We start from the raw sequence: 20,024 nt of genomic DNA, 5'->3' as shown, positions 1-20,024 counted from the left end.
CAACACTCCCTGCAGGGCTCTGAACCAATACACAACAACAAGTGTCAGAAAACCAGGAAGGAAAACTGAGTTTTATAGAAACTGGAATGAAACTGACCAGTCTAGTTTCATTATCCAAGCTAAGCGGAAATGCAAAAAAATCAAAATAAAAAGTAAACAAACAGCACAAATGGTAAGACGTGAGTTCTGTTTCCTATATTCTTTCCTTTTTATTCCATTCAGGTGTCATCAGGAATCCCAAGAGGCCTGCCCCCCACTTCCCTCCCGGCTCACCCACCCCCAGAATGGCCTCTGGGTTCTGCCCTGCCCCCCACCCCCCTGTCCTTCTCCAGCACAGCTCTGAGGACTTGCCCTCCTGAAAGTGATCTCCCCTGAGGGCTCAGGGAGTCAGGGAAGTTGGTTCCAGGAGCCCTGGCTAGGGCTGACCTAGGGCAGGTTGAAATGGGGGGGTGGTGCTTCTGGGTACCAAGGTCAAGTTCTAAGCAGGGAATCCCAGTTGCCCTGGTGAGGAGGGGCACAGGACACCATCTTCATAATGATTTAGGCTCCTGCCCTCTGCTACTCTCAGATTTAGCTGGGGGTGACTCAGAAGGTCCTAGGGCTACAGCCTTGCTGGCAGGACCCTTTGGAATCTCACAAGCTCATCACACCACTTTCCACGCTAAATGCTAGCACTGGAACCCTGCAATCCCATGGCCCTCTGTGGCCCTGGCACCTGTCCTGGGTGGCTGAAAACTTCCCTGCCTGGAGCCAGGGCTGATCTCCTTAATGCTGCTGGATTCCTTCAAGGTTCCAGGGTCCAAGGGGCTAGGGAGGTGTGGTGTGTACGTGTTTGTGTGTGTGTGTGTGCATGTGTGTGTGTGTTTGGGGATTAAAAAAAGAGGGGCCTGCAGGGCCGGGCCATGTCTGTGAGATACTCCAGAACGCTTATGAGTTTCTGTAGATTTATTGCAGAGAGCTCAGACCATTTTCAAGTCTAGAATGTTCCACACGGTCTCTAGCACTAATGTGGCAGCCTCCTAGGGGCAGAAGGAGGGAAAGATGAGGGGCTGAGTCCAGGCTGAGAGTTTCCCTGGGAGACCTGCTGTGGCTGCAAATTCAGGATGGGGGAGGACAGTAAGGGGATGGCAGCAGGTGCAGGGTGGGATTGGGGGGGAAGCCAGCAAAGGAGGCCCGCTGGGGAAAGAGGCACAGATCTGCCTGGCAGTCCGGGTCTAGCTCAGCTAGCCCGGCACAGAGGGGAGAGTGTCAAGGACGCACGGCCCCTCATTATCCCCGTGTGAGGTGGAGGGGTCTTTGGCTAAGGCTGTAGTCAGTGGGGGGATGCAGCTCTGGAGCTGGAGCCCAGAGGCAGGAGAGCTGAGAGGTGCTGAATCTGACCTTGTCTGTGAGGAGGGCAAATGCCTCTCTCTGAATTTCTACTAATACTCTAGTGGCTTTTGCCCAGATGCCATGGGAATGGGGCAACTGTGGCACCTTGCCAGGGTCCTAGGCTCGGGGTGCTTTGAAAACCCAAAGTTGTTAACTAGTGCCCCCTACCCCTCCTCAGGATCTGGCCAGAACCTGTACTGCCCTCACCAAGCTCTTCCTCCGGCTCCTCATACACCCACCAGAGAACCTGTCAGGGGGTCCCGTGGGCTCAACTGCTTGAATGGGACCCAACTGCTTGAATGGGACCCAGCTGGACCTGAACAAGCCCTCCTGGGTTACTGTGCTCCCATCTGCCCTGTTTGCTAAGGGGAGCAGGATGAAAATCCTGCTGGGTAGAGAAGCCCCAACTTGAGCTTCTTCTTAACCTTGACCTTCCCCAGGTTGTGTCTGGGCTACAGCCAGAGTGGTGTCTTTGCTGGTGTCCCCTCACCCCATAGAGAGGGGCTAAGGTCTCAAGTGGCAGAAGCAGCACCCAGGGTGTATCTGAACACCAGGCAGGGAGAGTAGCCAGGTCTTGAGGTGAGCACCGGATGCAGAGTCCTCGTCTCCCCTCAAGGCTCTGAGAGCAGACCCTCCACTACCAAGGGCACTGGGAATTGTGCTTTGCCTGACCCTGCCAGGCTCTTCACTGCTGGGGAAGACACACCATGGGAAATGTTCATCAGAACACAGTTTGGAGAGTTGCTGAGAAATGGGGCGGGGGGGGGGGGTGAGTGGTACAGAGAGAAGGGGGAGAGAGAAAGGGAGGGGGAGAGAGAACCCAGTGCCTAGGGCATAGACTGGCATCCCCATCTCCCTAAAAGGTGGTGGTGAAAGGGTGGACACTGGGAGAGGGGGTGGGTAGGGGCACTGCAGAAGCCCTGAGCCCTTCAGAGTTTACATCTCCCTATATTCTAGGAAAGGCCTGGGAAGTGGGGCAAACCTCCCTGTCTACACCCCTTGGGGACCCCCTGTCAGTGGCCTGAAGCCCACTTTTCCTAGAGCCCTCCACTTCTGCCCCAGTGTCTCTCACCCTAGTCTTGCCCCCACGCCCACGCCCACCCCCACTGGTCACTTACTTGCAGGAGAGCTGGTTGATGCCCTCGATGTAGTAGCAGACGCCTCCATTGACACAATAGGACTTGGCCGTCTCGTTGCACTTCCGGGCGTGCCCCGACCATGATGATAGAGTGGTACTCACTGGGGGTATGAGAGACACGTACCAGTGACCCACTGAGACCACCTCTGGGCCCCAGGCACCACCTCTGTCATGGCCCTTCATGGCTCATCTCAAAGTTGGAAGATCAGGAACTGCAGGAATAGCTGGAGAGGGAAGGTCTGGTGGTCCCTCCCAGTCACCAACAAGGCAAAGGGGAGGCCACCAGGAGCTCCAACCCTTTGCCCAGCACCACCCTGCTGGTGGTGCACCCGTGCTCTGGGCAAACCTCCAAAGGCCAGGAAGATTTGCTGTATTTGGGGAGGGATGAGAGACTAGCAAAAAATGCTCCTTCTGCTGGAATAGGAGCCCACTTCTTGCCTGCCTTTCTAGGGGCTCCACGGCAGGTAGATGAGACACCATGTGTTTTGTAGGGAACAAAGTTACAGGGGTGCTGGAAGGAGACCTATCCATCAGTCTGCACTGCTTGGGCTCTCGAGGTAGCCCAAGGGGTGGCTGGAAGGGAGCTGGGCTTTGAAGGGAATGGCACCTTTAGGACACTCATTCTCTAAGATCTAGAGAGAAGGGAGGAGAATCCTAGCTTCTATGTCTTCCTCCTTTGTCCCAGAGGGGACAAGCCTCCCAGGAATGCTACAGAGGCTGCTCTGCCCGTCGCATAAGCCCCCACCCCAGGGTTTTCGTTGCATCTGCTCTCACAAGGCAGCCCTGTCCTCCCCCACCCAGTCAGCTGTTGCCTTGGAAGGGAGCGTCCAGGCCTCGACTGCCCAGGTTATAAATCCTGGACGTCAGGTTGCTGGAGAGGAGGTGGGCTTGAGAGAGGCCTGTATGATGGCTGGGAAGTGAAAACTTGGTGAGAGTGAGGCTGGGCTTTAAGGCTGCTGACCCACACAGCACATCTGACTGGTCAGATTCATTTGATATGTGAAAATAACTAAGGTCCTGCTCACCCATGGGATGCCATCCAGAAACCTGGTTTCAAGTGAAAAGTCTTGCCCCAAGTGTTTTCATTTGTAAGCTAACTCCCGCAGCTGTGTACCCAGATCAGGGAGTCCCTCAGCCTCTGGGGCTCTGAGGGTCTCTCACTCCCACCCAGCAGCAGCCTCCTGAGGTGCTCCTGTCTCCTCAGGGGTACCGAGTCCCTATCCACCCCCTCTCCGTGGTGATGGGGTTGAAAGGAGGAGGAGGAGGAGGGCAGGCACTTGGCGCCCTCAGTGTTTAGACATGTGGGAGACAGATGGAGCGCGGGGACTGTGAGTGTATACACAGCTCTGCCTCTGTATATGTCTGAGGAGCTTGCTGATAAAACCCGGCGGGCAGGGCCAGCTCCCACCTTCCCCTCCACACCATGCCTGCTGCTGCTCTGGCATCCCTGAACCCCAACACTGCAGAGGTCCCCTGCCAACAGCTGGGACCTGCGTGCTGGCAGGGACAGGAGGCCTCTGCTGGTCTCTGCCCACTCTGGGTCAAGGAGACCCAGGGAACCAAGAAAAGGACAGAGAAGAGAAACAGCTGAGGTGATCTTGCCTGCGAGTTGTAAAATCCGTTGCTCTGGGGGACACCGGAGGCTGCCCTGCCCTTCAGTTACACTGCCAAGGAGGAGTGAAGAAAAAGAGCAGGGGAACGCCCGTCCAGAGCCATGGTGTGTGTTGTGACAAGGCCTCGGGGCTCCTGACGCCTGGTTGAGCCTTCTCACCAGCCGGCCAGTCCCTCGTGGAAGAACATGTCAGCACCGAGGCTTGACATCAGCAGACGAATGCAAACACGGTGTGGACCACCGGCCGGGGCCTCTCGAGGGAGCTGGCTAAGGCAGGAGTCTTGATTCCCTCTGCGGTTGTGGGTGGCAAAGACTGCCCGCTGCCGTGCTGAGTGAGCAGCGGACAGACGTGAGGACGGTGGCGGGGACCACAGCTGTCCACATGCACGTCTGTGCTCGTGGAGGCCTTGGGAGGCAGAGGATGACTCTTGAAGCAAGATGGGGCCTCAGCTGGGATGCACGGCCCGGGCTGTCAGAACCATGTCATCATGGGGACTAGGCCAAGGCCCAGAAAGGCAAAAAAGGGTGGGCAATGGGGGAGCCAGTCACAGAGGGGGTTGTGGGGGGGAATGACCACAGGCCTCTCCACTTCAGAAGGAACTTGAGGCCACCCACTCTGATGGCAGGGCCTTCCCAAGTCCCCACAGCCCAGCTCTGCTGGTGGGGAAGGCTCACGCCAGGAAGATTTCCACACTGAAGATGCACATTCACGCTGTTCCAGCACACACGGACTCCCGTGGCGGCTTGTCTACGCTCCCTTGTCAGCATATCCGTATTTCTTCACTGTGTTCTCCCATGTTTGGGGAAGTGAAGATGACCTACGGACTCCAGGTTGGAGACTCTGGCTGCCCCCTCTTGACGCCCTCATTGGGATGGTCCACAGCCTCCCCAGGTGGGGCTCCTGATCATCTGCCCAGTCACTTGCTCCCCCAGGCTTGCTCTGAACGGCACAGACCTAAGACCTGGAGGGCATCTTGAATACCTTTCCGTCCTTTATTATTCCCACCCATCTATCACTGAGGCTGCCTTTCTACCTCCTCACAAGGCTCTGTCCATGTGTCCCCACTGGTCTCCAGCCCGGGCCTCCATGGTCTGTCTCTTGGATGACCACAACACAGCCTCTTCACCGGTCTTTCTGCCCTCACTCTTGCCTTCACCTCTCACCATTTTGCTTCATTGCTGTCAAAGTGATCTTTAAAATATGTAATAGCGGTCAATCGCTGCCACGATCAACACCCTCCAATGGCTTCCATTTACATTCAGAATACTTTCCCCCAGTCCCCCGCCTCCCCCACTTCGTGTCCTATCCCTCTCTTAGAGTATATTCATACTATGCTGGCTTAGTCCAGCTCCTCTAACAAGCCAGGTGTCTTCCTGTCCAGGGTTGTCAAAGTATCAGTGTCTCAGAGAGGCTTCCCAGGCTCCTCCCTCCCTCCCTCCCTCCTTCTCTTAGCTGTGTACATTTGCACCTTCTAATACTTATTCTAACATAATTAAGTGACCAGCTCCTCCACCCGAATGTAAGCTCCATCTGGACAAGGTCTATGTCTGTCTTATTCAACAACGAACTCCAATGTTCAGCATAGTGCTTGACATGTAACGGGGTGCCTAACAAATATTTACAAATATTTGTTATGAGCAAACAAAGATCTGAATCTTCAGAGTAAGGTGGCTTTTGCTACCTCCCAGGAGCTACCCTGGTCAACTTGGCCTGATGATGACTGAAGCATCATCTCCTAGAGTGCAAATTTTCCTGGCAGGTCACTGGGGGAAATGAAAATCAAAACCACAATGAGATACCACTTCACACCCACTTGGATGGCCATAATCAAATGGACAATAACACACAGTGGTGAAGATGTGGAGAAACTGGCATCTCTGTACGTTGCTGGTGGGAATATAAAATGGCGCACCCACTTTAGAACACCGTCTGGTAGTTCCTCAACAAATTAAACCTAGAGTTACCATGTGACCAGGCAATTGCACTTCCAGGTGTGTACCCAAGAGAATTAAAAACCTATGTCCACCCAAAAACTTGTTCATGAATATTCTAGCAGCGTTGTGCCTAATAGCCCAAATGGGGAAACACCTCAGATGACCCAACCACCCAAACTGATGAATGGATACACGAAAGATGTTATATCCATACAATGGAATATTAGTCACGAAAAGGAAAGACGTGCTGCCGTATGCTACAACATGGATGGATCTCAAAAACCTGATGTTAAATGGAAGAAACCAGTCATAAAAGGCCACATATTAATTATATGATTCTATTTATATGAAGTGTCCAGATTAGGGAAATCTGTAGAGGCAGAAAATAGGTGTGTGGTTGCCAGAAGCTGAGGAATGCGGGATTGGGGAGCGTGTACTAATGGGTTTAGGGTTTCTGAAAATATTTGGGAATTAGTGGTGATGGTTATTCAACCTTGTGAAAATCCTAAAAGCCACTCAATTGTATACTTTAAAAGGGTGAATTTTATGGTATATAAGTTATACCTAAAATTTTTTGATTTTAAAAATTACCTGGAGGGGGAGCCTGGGTGGCTCAGTTGGTTGGGTGTCACACTCTTGATTTTTGGCTTGGGTCATGATCCCAGGGTTGTGGGATCAAATCCTGCATAAGGCTCTGCACTGAACGTGGAGCCTGCTTAAGATTCTCTCTCTCCTTCTGTCCCATCCTGGCTTGCATGCTCTCTCTCTCTCTCTCTCTCTCTCTCAAAAAAAAAAAAAATGCCTGGAAGAATGGCTAAAATCAAAAATGTAAGAAACAGCAAGTATTGGTGAGGTTGTGGAGAAACAGGAACCCTTTGTGCTCCGTTGGTGGGAATGCAAACTGGTGCAACCACTGTGGAAAACGGTATGGAGGTTCCTTAAAAAATTAAAATTAGCATATGATCCAATAATCCCACTACTGGGTATTTACCCAAATAATCTGAAAACACTAATTCAAAAAGATATGTGCAACCCTAGGTTTATTGCAGCATTATTTACGATAGCCAAGATATGGAAGCAACTCAAGTATCCATCCATAGACGAAGGAATAGAAAAGATGTGGTATATACAAACATAATGGAATATTACTCAGCCATAAAAAAGAATGCAATCTCAATGTTTGCGACTTGGATGGATCTAGAGGACAATGCAAAGTGAAATATGTCGGTCAGAGAAAGACGTATACAGCCTATGATTTCACTCATGCGGGATTCAAGAAACAAAGGAATAAAGAAAAAGAGACCAAAAAATCAGGCTCTTAAATAGAGCAAACTAGTGGTTGCCAGAGGGGAAAGGGGTGGGGGATGGGTGAAATAGGTGCAGGGTATGAAGAGCTCATTTGTGGTGAGCACAGAGCAAAGTAAAGAGTTGTTGAATCACTATACGATGCACCTGAAACTAATATTGCATGCTAATTATATTGGAATTAAAATTCAAAATGCCTGGAAGGGTAAACCCAGGAGGTCTCTATCAGCCATTAGTGTCTTAGTGGGCGTGAGCTTATCCAGGCTTTGAAGAGGGAAGGGCCAGGAGGAGAGCTGATGGCGATGGGCCTGTCTCCCGCCAGCCAGCCGGTTGCTGCAAGCACTCTTCACTGTTGCTCTTCGAGAAACGTTTTCTTATCTTTCAAGGCTCCATCAAGGCTCCCTCCCACCTGCTCAGTCTGCCCCCTTTCCTGCTGTTAAAGTTGCCTCTCTTTCCTCTTCCATGGGTTAGCGTAACGGGCCGATGCGCTGAATTTGGGTTTTAGCTTCCTATCAGGAACTTTGAGGGACTTAGACTAGGAGCCAAGACTATGACTCCTCTGAGTTTATAGCAGGGTCTTTCTGAGTAAGGCCTTACTGAATATGTGAGCAAAAGAGGAGGTGTGTGTGTGTGATTAAACAGCCACCTTTCTAAGCCGCCCCCCCCCCCCACCCCGGGACCCCGTAAGGGACTCCCTCTCCAGGGCTTCCATGGTCTTGTGACACCCCAGGTCAAGTCTGCCTACCCTCTGGGGCAAAGCTAGGCTCAGATCGATATCCTGGGATTGGAGCAGCCACCCTGAGATATTCCCAAGATCTCTTTCAGCTGGGGATGAGGCAGCTGGTTTCCATAACCCAGAGATGGGTCGGACCAAGCTGATTGTTTTATTAACAGCACCACACACTTCTTGCTGACTCCTCCTCCTCCCAGGCAACCAGGAAGGCAGTCTCTCGTGACCTGGTAGAGCTATGACTGTAAGAAGCGTCTGCTTCAATTTGAGGAAGGAGCATCAGGCCCCTCAGGAACAGAGCCAAAGCAGGGAGCCAAGAGTCGCAGCATTGCCCCTTGAACAGCCACTGCTCCTTGCCTCCTGTGCCCTCTTCTGGCCACCCCACCCCTTAGCCCTGGCTTCCCTGGGGCCCGGGCGGGCCAAACCAACCCACCTTGGGATGAGTCACAAGGGGGCAGGCACAGCTGCCCGCTACCCGCCCTTCATCTCCTCCCCAGGGTGCGGTTGCTGCCAGTCTTCTGGGTTCCATGGGTAAACAAGGAGCCTGGGTATCTCTGCCTGTGGAAATGTCCTCCACGGGGATCCTCCTGATACCCTGCAAGTGGCCCTGTCCACTGCCCCATGTCAAGGGTAGGGGCCTACTATGAACTGAGCACGGCAACAGAAGAGGTGGGGTGTGTGTGTGTGTGTGTGTGCACGCGCACGCACGTGGTGGTGGCTAGGTGCACAAGTGTCAGTCTCGACATCAAACTCAGAATCCCAGAATTTTATGGGCAACAGGTCTAGAGATGATCTGGTTCCACCTCACAGGGGGAAATGGAAGAGAAGCGAGGTGGAGGAACTCTCCCAGGCTTGCACGACAGAGCTCAGAAGAGACCAAAGCTCTGGACTCTCTGCCACTCTGCCCTGCCGCTCTCCTGCTGGGCTGGAGGGAGGAAGGCATGGAGCCCTGTGGGAAGCTCTCAGGGCCCAGCCCAAACCTCCACTGCCTGGTTCCCTAACTGATCAGAACACGGACTGCTAAGGGCTGACAGAAGACCATGGGTGGGGTGGGGTGGGGCTTCAGCTTATCTGAGGGGGTCTTAAAATGGTCTACAGTTTGGGGCGCCTGGGTGGCGCAGTCGGTTAAGCGTCCGACTTCGGCCGGGTCACGATCTCGCGATCTGTGAGTTCGAGCCCCGCGTCAGGCTCTGGGCTGATGGCTCGGAGCCTGGAGCCTGTTTCCGATTCTGTGTCTCCCTCTCTCTCTGCCCCTCCCCCGTTCATGCTCTGTCTCTCTCTGTCCCAAAAATAAATAAAAAACGTTGAAAAAAAAAATTTTAAAAATGGTCTACAGTCTCAGACCCCAAACCCACAGGAGAGAGGGCACTGCTGTGGTTTTCCGCACAGCAGCCCTTCCCTCTTACTCTACTGCCGACACCCGTCTAGGGAAGTGCCCCTGTGTAGTTCTGGCAGGCCCATCACTCAGACTCTGTATACACACGAGCCTGGAAAAGATGCCACCCCATTTTCTGAGCACAGTGACTGGGCCAAGCGGGGCGTGTGAATTAAGTACGGTCAGTTGGCATCCATCCTTGTGATCGTATGAGTGGATGTAGAGACAAAGCTACCTCTTTTTCTCTGGGAGAGAGGCTGGGGTGATGTAAACATGGAGCTGTCTGAGGCCGTGGCCTCTTCTTCCCAATCCATTCCCCAAACATGGGAGAATCCCATTTTGCCATAGGAGAGAGTGAGGACAATACCCAGAGGGAGAGAGCATCTTGATCCCGACTCTGAGGACTTGGATTCTATCCGTTCTACCTGTGGATTTCCCAGTTTTAAAAACCAATCAATTCCTTAAGGTAGTTTTAAGTTGGGTTCTTGTCAGTTCTAACCAAGAAAATCTTGAATAATAAAACAATAAACATCAAGTCCAAAGTGGATCTAAGAATGTCTGCCCACTATGGCTGGAGGTAACAGGTGCTGCACACCTAGCATGGTCCATTTTCCTGGGCTTGGGACAGGTTAGGAGGAGCAGGGAGGGCAGGTACTGGAACATATGGGAGTCAGTAAAGGCCTTGGAGAAGATTATAAATCCTTTTCTATATTGTTTACCAGGTGCGTACTGTAAGCCAGGCACTGTGTTAGGCTCTGAGGTTAGAATGGCAATCAGGCTAGACGTAGCCCCACGGAGCTCAGGGTCTCAGTGTTTGCTAACTACTTTTACATGGTATAGTGCTCTCGTGAACCATCAGTTAGACTTGGGGCAGAATATTTAACTGCTTTGAGCTTCAGTCTCATAATTTATAAAATACACCATGGGCTTGTCCGGGTTCAAGATATAGTGTGGAATGTGGAATGGAGCAGCTTTCAGTAAACAGTGGCTGTTACTGTAACTCCTGGGGAGAAGGCATCATTCCTGCTCTCCCCACTCCTGTCTCCATCATTCCATGGTGGAGGTCACACTTGGATAAAAAGTTCAGCAACAGTATGAGATTTGAAAAATGATATAATAGAATTCAGGAAAGACCACAGTTGGCCAAGAAGTGGCCTGGGAGCGAGGCCTGGGGGTGACACTGGTGGGATGAAGGGGTCAGGGAGGACGGCAGCCTGGGAGAGATGGCACGAGAAGAGGAATATGAATGGATTGTAAGGGACTGACACAGTTACAGCTGGAAAGATCGTTTGGGCCAAGTTGGTGTGAACTGGGTTGTGGACAAAGTCCTTGTTCTGTGGCACCATGGGGTAGGGGCATGACAAGATAAAAGCATCTTACGAGGCTACTGCTCAGGTTTAGGTGAATCAAGATGAAACCTGGGCCAGGTTGCCTCTGACATAGGGTTGGAATGGGGGGTAGAGATGTGAGAAAGATCCAGAAAGAAGATGAACCAGGACTTGGAGACTTGGAACTATAAAATATAGTGGACGAGGAGCCTCAGAACCTGGGAGAACAGGGGAACCCCTTACAACATGGGGCAGGCAGGGTCTGCAGCGGGTTTTTCTCCAAGCGTCTCAGGGCAAGGAACATTCCACGTTCTCCTGATAATGCTGGGTTTAGGGAGCACTGGAGGCCTGTCCAGTGGAAGTACTGGCAGGTGAAGGCAGATACAGGATTAGATGGGCAGGGACAGGCCTGGAAGCGAACCCAAATAACCAGGTAGCCAAGTGATATGCCCAGTGTGTGGGTGGTGCTGGGAAGACAGCGAGCTGTTTGGAGTTAGTTCCTGGTTTGGAGTTAGTTCCCGGGCTAGAGTGGAAGCCTGTAGTCTAAGGACAGGCAGCTCCGGCCACTTTCCGGTCAAGGGAAACCAGGTTGTCTGCCCACTGACACTGTAGCTGCCACGGTGGAGGCGGGAAGCTAAGGGTGCCCTGGGTGCTGTGGGCTCCTGAACTCGCATGTTTTTAATTTTGTTTAATGTTTATTTTTGAGAAAGTGCGAGCGGGGAAGGGGGTAGAGAGAGAGGGAGACACAGAATCTGAAGCAGGCTTGAACTCATGAACCACGAGATCATAACCTGAGCTGAAGTTAGACACTTAACCGACTGAGCCACCCAGGCACCCTGACTGCGTATGTTTTTAAGGAAGAGGCCCACCTGTTGGAGAAGGGTCTGCAGTCCCTGAAAAGAGGCCGCCCGCAGGGGCCAACCCACCCAAGTCTCCTGGCCATGGCCCCTGCCAAGATGGCTGCCTGCACTCAGGTGCCCAGCAAAGCAACAGGCAGTCAGCTCCCACACGCCCGGGGCCTGCCTCTCCCCGGAGCCCCGCTCCTGGCAGCCCAGCCTCCCATAATTGCCTTCTAAAAATATCTTTTCCCCACCCCCACCTCTTGATTTCAAAATATTTAGTTTTCAGGATATTTAAAATGAGAGCTGGCGGCTCTTCCAGGCCCAGATAACAAAGCTAAACATTTATGCTTGGACTGCATTTCTCTGCAGAATTGGCCCAGATCTCAGGGATTGATAGGGCAGCAGCAGGAGGGGAGGGGAATCAAGTGCAAGATGGATCATGTGCGGGCCTCCAGAGGGCTGGGGGGCAACTGGCCCGCCCCATCAAACACCCATAGGACCCCTCCCCTTGTTGGGGGACCACCTACCGCTGTTGACATGGAGCCGGCCCCGGACCGTGTCCTTCCCCAGGATGTTCTCAGCCTCGCAGACATACTCCCCAGCGTCCTCCACCTTCACCTTGTTGAACTGTAGTCGTGAGTTCTTTCTGGTTAGGGAAGGGATAAGAGGGGGAGAGACGTGAGCCAAGGCCCTGGCTGTCTGTGGATTCCCAGCGGTCACCTTTTCCCATACAGCCCCAGTGGCTGTGCAGGGTGGGTGGTAAGTAGATTCTGGGTTCCAGGTAGAATGCTGAGTCCCTGGAGCTGGAGGGGGACCTAGGGGCTCAGGAGAACACAGGGAAGAGCTAGTGGCTGCACATATGTTCTAAATTTATGAACCCTCATGTCCACTTTTCTAGGGCCAGACCTTCTTTGTACCCTTTTTGTGGGGGAGAAAAGTGGGGTCTCCTAAGGAAGTCACATGGCTACCTCTCTCCTCTCCTTTTGGTGTCCCTCCCCCAGTCGCGGTGTTTCCCTCAAAACAGGGCAGCCTCTGGCTTGCTATTTACCTCAGCCTTCCCTTAGAAGTGGCAGCCTGTCACTCTAGATATGGAAGACCTGTTCCCAGGTACCTGGGCAGGCCCTTGATCTAACAGGTTCCCATGGGAACTGTGCCCAGCCTCCTGGTCCCAAACTGTAGCTCCCCTGTCTTCATATTAGCCCTGCCACCAGGGGTACTCTGGGGCCTCTCCCAGGGGCTTTAGCTTCATTCACTCATTCATTCATTCATTCATTCATTCATTCGTCAATTTAATAAAGCTTCTGTGTCCTTGAATTTTGGATATGTCAAGGGAACAAACAGATCCTAATCCTAACGGCCTGACTTGCCCCTCATGGCTAACATGAAAGTGGACAGGGCAGTACAGATGGGAAAACTGAGTCCTAGAGGGGATTCTGGATTTGTCCAAAAACACCTGGCAAGGTGAAAGCAGAGGTGGGTGAAAAGCGGGAATTGGTGGGACACAGGCCCCTCGGTGGCTCATGGACCATTTCCCAGAGCCCGAGGCTGGGGCTAGCCCCCTCTGTGAAGGGCTTTTCACCCAGTCCCTGCATGCCGAGAGTTGTGGGGCCAGGCCTGGGCAGGGACTCCGTGCTGTGTGTGACTCTGGGGCACCAGGCCCCGGTTCTCTTCTTCTTTCTGAAGACCCTGCCAAAACTCTCCTTCCTTCCCAGGGTTTCTCTGCGCTTGCCCCAGGGTACCTGGGCTCTGCAGGGTCTGTTCACATCTCCCATCCCTCTCTCTGCCACAGTGCTCTTCAGGGCCCATCCGAGCTCTGGATAAAGCCTAGTACCCCAGCCCGGCCCCCAGGGGGAAACAAGAAGTAGCATGAAAATTTCTTTACATGATGTAACCTCTTCCTCTTTTTAGTCCCAAATTAAAACACCAGATTCCCAGAATCTGTGTTGTGTGTTGGAGGGGTGGTGGAACAGGAGGTAGGGCAGTACAGCTGTCACTGTCCTAAGCCCAGGGATGAAAACCAGAGCCACGAAAGCTGCTGGGGGAAGGACAGGGGAGCGAGGCTGGGCCCTGGGTAGAGGAGGCGGCAAACTGACCGCCATCGTCACTGGGGCTGTACTCTGGGAACCCGTTTCCTGTGCTCGCCTCTGCCTCCAGGGGGGTCTCCTCTCAGATCACCTCACTCTAAGATCCTCCAAATGAGGGTCCATGAGGTTGTCTGGTCAGCAGGCCCTGTTGCTGTGGTGATGTCCTCGCTGATGTCTCGGCAACAGCTGCCTGGCTGCCCCCGCAACTCCATCCCTCCAACCCTTCCCAGCTCAAGCCAGTCTCTGTCTCCTTGGCCTGGTGTCTGCCTCCAATCCTCTTCTGTCAATTCAAGTTTGTTCTCTTCATTAAACAGAGCCCTGGAGGCCCCTCTGGCTAAAATAGCATCTCCTTCCTGGCTCCAGCCTAATTAGATACCACAAAGTCCAGCTGCCCCAGGACCAGGCTTCTCTCACTTCTTGGCCACCAGCAGCAACTCCCTGACACTGGGTGAGAAGCGCAGATGACCACCTGAGGCTCACAGGGTCAAGGTATAGGGGGCACAGAGCCAGAATCTCCTTCTCACCCACTGCTGTACTCAAAGGAGCTTCCTTTACACCACATCCCATGTAACAGGAAAGAAAGGTGGAGTTAGGCTCACAGATACCTGGAGGGATAAAAGCTGGAAATGGAAGGAAGGCCTTCCCACACAAGGCATATGAGACCTTCAGAAAGTGTAGGTCCAGGGCTCAGGGAGAGGCCCTCTCCTTTGAGGAAGTGGAAAGAGGCAATGACCCCTAGGTTTACTGGTTGCAGGCACCTTAGTTTATCAGCTGTGTGATGATCTCGTCAGTTCCAGGGAGGGGGGCCCAGACTTGCATAAGAGACCCTGGGGTCAGAGCCAAAGGGTATAGGCTCTATGGTTCTCTTAGCCCTGGAGGAGGAGCAGGGGCCACTACATTCTCTTCTCACTCCTAGCTCCCGTAGGAAGCCCCGAGGATTCAAGATTCTCTCCCACCTTCCTGGTGCCCAGTGCCCGCTTGCCACAATGACCCAGGCCTGCCCTTGTGATGGGTGCACCTCCCCTCCTTCCTCAGCCAGTTTTCTGCTGGCAGGAACGCATCCTCCACCCGTCCGCACATTTTCCTCAGTGCCTACCTCCTGCTGCCTGCCTGAGGGGCCTGTTCCAGCTTGCCCCTCATAAATAAGGGAACACGCGGTTCTGCAGGGGAGGGACCTGCGCCCAGGGCTTGGGGGGGCTGGTTTTCTTCTGGCACAGGAAGGCTTGGGTGAGACACCTCAGCGTGGTGGCCCTAGAGATAGGCAGCACCCGCCGGGAAGGGGGCCTCTGAGAACCAAGAGCCATTTCAAGAGCTACTGTGGCCTGGCAGATGGCGTGCTAGGATGACCAAAGAGCAAGCTGTAGTGTGGGTGGAAGGAAAGAGAGATTTTGCCAGAAAGGAAACTCCTGCTCCTGTCCCTGGCCCCCCTGCTAGGTGAAGCGTGTGTGTGGAGGTGGCAGGCCTCTTTGCCACAGTGAGGGAATCAGAAGTTCTCCATCACAGCTCCCCGTCTTCTACCCAGCCAACTCGCTGCTGGGAGCCCAGGCGCAGGTTGGGTGGAGCGAAGTTTCAGGAATGCAGCAAATGGGACAGGGCCCTAACAGAAAGAAGGCAGGAGGCACACTTCAGGCTCTTAGGGATCCCCAATACCCAGGAATGAAAGACTTGACCACGTACTCTTTCTGGACTGGGTAACCCATTTGTCAGATGAGGCTTAGGGCGCCTGGGTGACTCAGTTGGTTAAGCGTCTGACTTTGGCTCAGGTCATGATCTCAGTTTGTGGGTTTGAGTCCTGTGTCGGACTCTCCCCTGACAGTGCAGAGCCTGCTTGAGATGTTCTCTCTCCAAATTTCTCTGCCCCTCCCCCACTAATGCATGCACACACTCTTTCTCTCAAAATAAATAAACTTGAAGAAAAAAAAAAGTGAGGCTTAACCAGGACAGTAACTTGCTCAAAGTCTAGGTCAACCCAAAGGGTGTCTTGTCCAGTCCTAGAGTCACCCTGAACCCAGGAGAGGAATCTAGTTCTGCAAGATTCTCATCAATGTAACACTCAATGCGGATGTCCTCTGCCAGGCTGTACAGGGCAAAAGGGTGTATATGGGTGGCATCCAGCCTCTGAGGCTCTCTCATGCTAGAGGGAAAGAGAACCCCCAAAATGAATGAAACGGTGTCCAAGGCACCATGAGAAGAGACCATGAGAGTGGCCTGGAGGGTTCAGGGAGGTGTCCCAGAGGATATGACATTTAATCTGGACCTGGAGAACTTTGCCAGGGACAAGGTGGGGGAGGGGGGAGCTGCCAGCATAGCTGGGGTCCCAGTCCAGGGTCATGAAAGGAAAGACCAGGGATCAGGAGCACTGAGGAGTTGGGGAGCAGCATGGCAGTGACTTAAAGGTGAGGAAGAGAGGAGTTTGAAGGGTCCTGAGGCCTGGGTTGAGGCTGGCATACAGCAGGCTCTCAAGATCTATCCAGTAAATGAGTGAATGATCAGATATGTGTCCATGTTAGAAAGGTCATCCCCTGCCAGGGTCACAGGGCTCAGTGGACCTCTAGAACTTTAAGCAAAACTGGGTGGATAAGGCACATTTTTCTCTGAAAAAAAGGGTGGAGGCCTTCACCACATTCTGTATTGGAAGCTAGACTAGAGGCTCTGTGAAGGTGGGGACCATGTCTGGGTCAATCGCCAGTGTACGTCCAGCCTCTGGCAGAGTAGAGTGCCTGGCACAGGGCTGATGTTCCATATGCACATGTTAGATACAGAGATGAGCTCACAAACGGGCCTGTGGCCCAGGAAAAGTGGGGATGGCCAAGAGTGGGACCGTGGAGGACAAGAGGCCAGAGGCAGGAGAGCAGATAAGAAACATGCAGGGCAGGGAGCAGGGTGTCTCCTGCTGGAGGGGGTGGTGCCAAGCAGCAGGCACTCCACTTCCGCGACAGGTGTGAGGAGAGCACAGGAGGGTGAGGCAGGGCCAGAGAGGGCAAGGGGGAGAGGCTAGACTGGGGCATACAGGATCAGAGCTGTCTGTGGGTATCGTGGGGGTGGTATCTAGTGTTCAGCTGGCAGTGTGGATCTGGAACCCCGGTATAAAAACAAAAAAGTCATCACAGGGTTATCAGCTCAGAGAGGGTGAAATCACCCACAGGTGGAGAGGGAGGGAGAAGAGGAGGGAAGCCCCCGAGACAGGAAACTTCCAGCCCTGATGGTGACTGAGAGAATGGTCAGAGGCACGGAAGGACCAGGAAGGGGGGCTGCAGAGGCAAGAGAGCAGATGGCATCCATGCCACTGGCTGCAGAGGGGCCTGGAGGCAAGGGGCTTGGGAGGTCTGAGGTCTCCAGGTCTCTCAAGAGCCACAGCCATAGGCAGAGTGGGGATGTATTTACAAGGCAGATTCCAGGAAGGCAAAGAGGTGTGGAGGACGACAGGGTGGAGTCAGTGGACATGAAACTGACCCTCCATGATGGTGGAGAGAAGTGGGATGGGCAAGAAATGGAGGAGGGAGAGGGGCAGCGATGTGGAGGGAAAGCTTTCAGAAGGGAGGTGATGTGAGAGGGTTGGCGTTGGAGAGAAAAAGGTGGAGGTCATCACTCATGATCTCCCAGACGCATCCTGGAACCAGTCTTTCCCCGAAGATGGCCAAATGTGGGCTTTCGGACACTGTGGCAGATCCTGTGAGAAGTTTTGGGGACAAGAGGGGACTTCCGCAGGTAAAGCTGAGTTTGATAATCCATCCAGAGGCATTCATTAAGCATCTACAGACTGCACGACACTGGGCCAACATAATCCAGAGCTGCAAGGAGAGGTTGGGTGTGGCCAGGAAGGGGGGACCAGGGCCGGTCCCTCCTTTTCAGGGAGGATGGAGGGCAGCCGGGTGGACAGAGTGTTTTTTCTCACCTGCCGTTGCCGTACTTGATGCGAATGTCACGGCTGCGGTTGAGCTCCTTGCCATCCTTGAACCAGCGATAGGAGGGCTGAGGGTTGCCCGCTGCTGCCTCACACTTCAGTGATTGCTTCTCACCCACCTGTCCCGTCTGGCTCTTCATCTTCTTCAGCTTGGGCCGGGTGGCTGTGGGGTACAAGGCAGGGAGGTGAGCACTGGTGGCAGAGGGGGCAGGCAAGTGCCAAGTGTGAGCAGTGCAGGAAGGGCCGCCCCTCCTGGTGTCATTTGCCAGTTCAATTCGATAAGCGTTCACAGAGGGCCTGCCATGATGTCAATGTGGCTACTACCTCTGGGCTTTCCTTCATGCCTGGAACGGTACTAGGAATTTTACAAACATTAGCTTATGAAAATAACCCCATGAACTCACTGCAACAATTAAGCCCCTTTATGGATGGCGACAACTGCGGCTCAAAATGGTGACGTCGCTTCCTCAAGGTGAACTGGGATTCAAACCCAGGTTCCCTTGACTTCAGTGCTCAGGCTCTAACTGGTGTCCCAGACCCCCAGGCCTAAGCTGGCCTAGAGGACATAGGCAGACCAAGATGACAGACACCGCTCCTGTCCTCGGGAAGTTCAGTCTGGTAGGAGAGCTGTAACCTGGCATTAACATCACAGCATGGTTCACAGAGGCCCGAAGTTACAAAAACTGAGGGGAGCGACCCCAATCCAGGCTGGGGGAGGAGCTAACTTAGCTAAGAGCCGAAGAAGGCTAAGGGGTCAGAGCGGGTAGGAAGGGAGGTGGGCCAGGCAGAGTCAGCATTGTGGCTCAGGAGAATCCCATGCGGTCCGGCGGCTGGGCTCACTTGGATGGGTCGAGTGGAGCAGCTGTCTGGGTGATAAGCTTGGAGCTACACTCGTGGGCACAGGCCCACCTAGTGTTGCAGGCCTGCAAATGTCAAGCTACTAGAGGCTTCTCCCATTTTTCTTATACATAATTCTGTTTCTACATGCCCACTCTCCCATGCTTCATCTCCTTGTCCCCCTCCCCTCAACAACCTAAACCAAAAAAAGAAGGAAAAAAAAAAAAAAAAAAAGGAAAAAGTACTCTGTTCACAGGAAGGTAAGGGCAAGCCCGTGCTCCCTGCTGTGGTTTGTAATAATTTCCACTGGGACAGCCCTTCACACGTTACACAATGCCTTCATGCATGCTCTCATTTGGTCCCTGAGCTCTGTAAGGCAAGTGTCATTGCTGACATGGATGGTGAAGATGAGACTCAGAGAAGTTAAGAAACTTGACCAACGCCACGCAGCCAGGCAGCCACAGAGCTGGCACCAGAGCCCAGGTGTCTGGGTTTGCAACAGGTCAGGCTTGTAGCAGCCTCGTGTCTGTTTTGCAGCATGTGTCTCTTTTGGGAGAATGAGGACCTCGTTGAAATCCTTCCAACAGCAGAAGCGATGGTCTGCTGGGGCTAGGGAGTTGTCCGGTGACTGAATGGTCTAGGCTGGCTCTGGACGAAGGTGCCTGAGGGGGCCTGGCGGTCCCCCATTGAGCCTACCTCTGAGCTGCTGCCTGGAGGCAGGGGGAAGATGCCAGCGGGGATAGAAGAGAGAGAAAGGGCTCCTGAAGCCTCAAAAACTATAAACATAGACCCCAAAAAACAGTGCTGGTGAAACGATTTTGTTCATTTTGGAAAACTTAACAATATAGATGGATAAAAGAAGCAATCATCCATCATCCTAGTACTCAGAAGTAACGTATAGCGACACGCACGCATTGTAAACAAATGGGTCAGTGTCAGTAACATGTTTCTTTCATTTAATGAAACAAAGCCTTTGAGCTTGGCATTAATTATTTTTTAATACTTTGTCTATTTAAAAAAAATTTTCATGTTTATTTATCTATTTTGAGACAAAGAAAGCACGAGCAGGGGAGGGGCAGAGACAGAATCCCAAGCAGGCTCCGTGCTGTCGGTGCAGAGCCAGAGGCGAGTCTCAATCTCACGAACCGTGAGGTCATGACCTGAGCCAAAATCAAGAGTCAGATGTTTAACCAGCCGAGCCATCCAGGCGCCCCTGTTTGTTTATTTATTTTAAATAGGCTCCACGCCCAACGTGGGGCTTGAACTCCCCATCCTGAGATCAAGAGCTACATGCTCCTACTGAGCCAGTCAGGCGCCCATTGGCATTAATTATTAATAATAGCATTTCCCAAACTGAATTCTATAGGACATGAATATCCAGAGGGATGATAATAGGTATTACTTAAGAAAAGAGTTCCATGATCAAATCGGTTTGGGGAACGAGTGGGTAAACACGGTTAAAGAAGTATCATCACTGACTTTGGTATGATTCTCCAACCAAGGGTCTTAGAACTTTTTTTCTCAGAACCCTCAGTAGCATTTCAAGGAAATAAAGTTATGCAG

General features: G+C 52.8%; 1 protein-coding gene across 4 annotated transcripts in view; it reads right to left on the bottom strand.

Annotated features, from left to right (window-relative positions):
* NRG2 (neuregulin 2) overlaps positions 1–20,024 on the bottom strand; it is a 186,188-nt gene that overhangs the window by 20,670 nt on the left and 145,494 nt on the right. For all 4 annotated transcript variants that reach the window (XM_081790343.1, XM_078450545.2, XM_078450540.2 and 1 more), the window contains exons 2-4: positions 17,616–17,787; positions 12,164–12,282; positions 2,490–2,610 (exon numbers count right to left, since the gene is read on the bottom strand). In XM_081790343.1, coding sequence (XP_081646469.1) covers positions 2,490–2,610; positions 12,164–12,282; positions 17,616–17,787 — 412 coding nt within the window. The remainder of the gene's footprint in view (positions 1–2,489; positions 2,611–12,163; positions 12,283–17,615; positions 17,788–20,024) is intronic.

Source organism: Panthera onca, chromosome A1 (genome assembly GCF_046562875.1).
Source record: "Panthera onca isolate mPanOnc1 chromosome A1, mPanOnc1 haplotype 2, whole genome shotgun sequence".
In the NCBI taxonomy this organism is placed as follows: domain Eukaryota; kingdom Metazoa; phylum Chordata; class Mammalia; order Carnivora; family Felidae; genus Panthera; species Panthera onca.
The sequence above is the reverse complement of the archived record's forward strand: the minus strand, read 5'-3'. Positions and strand labels throughout refer to the sequence as shown.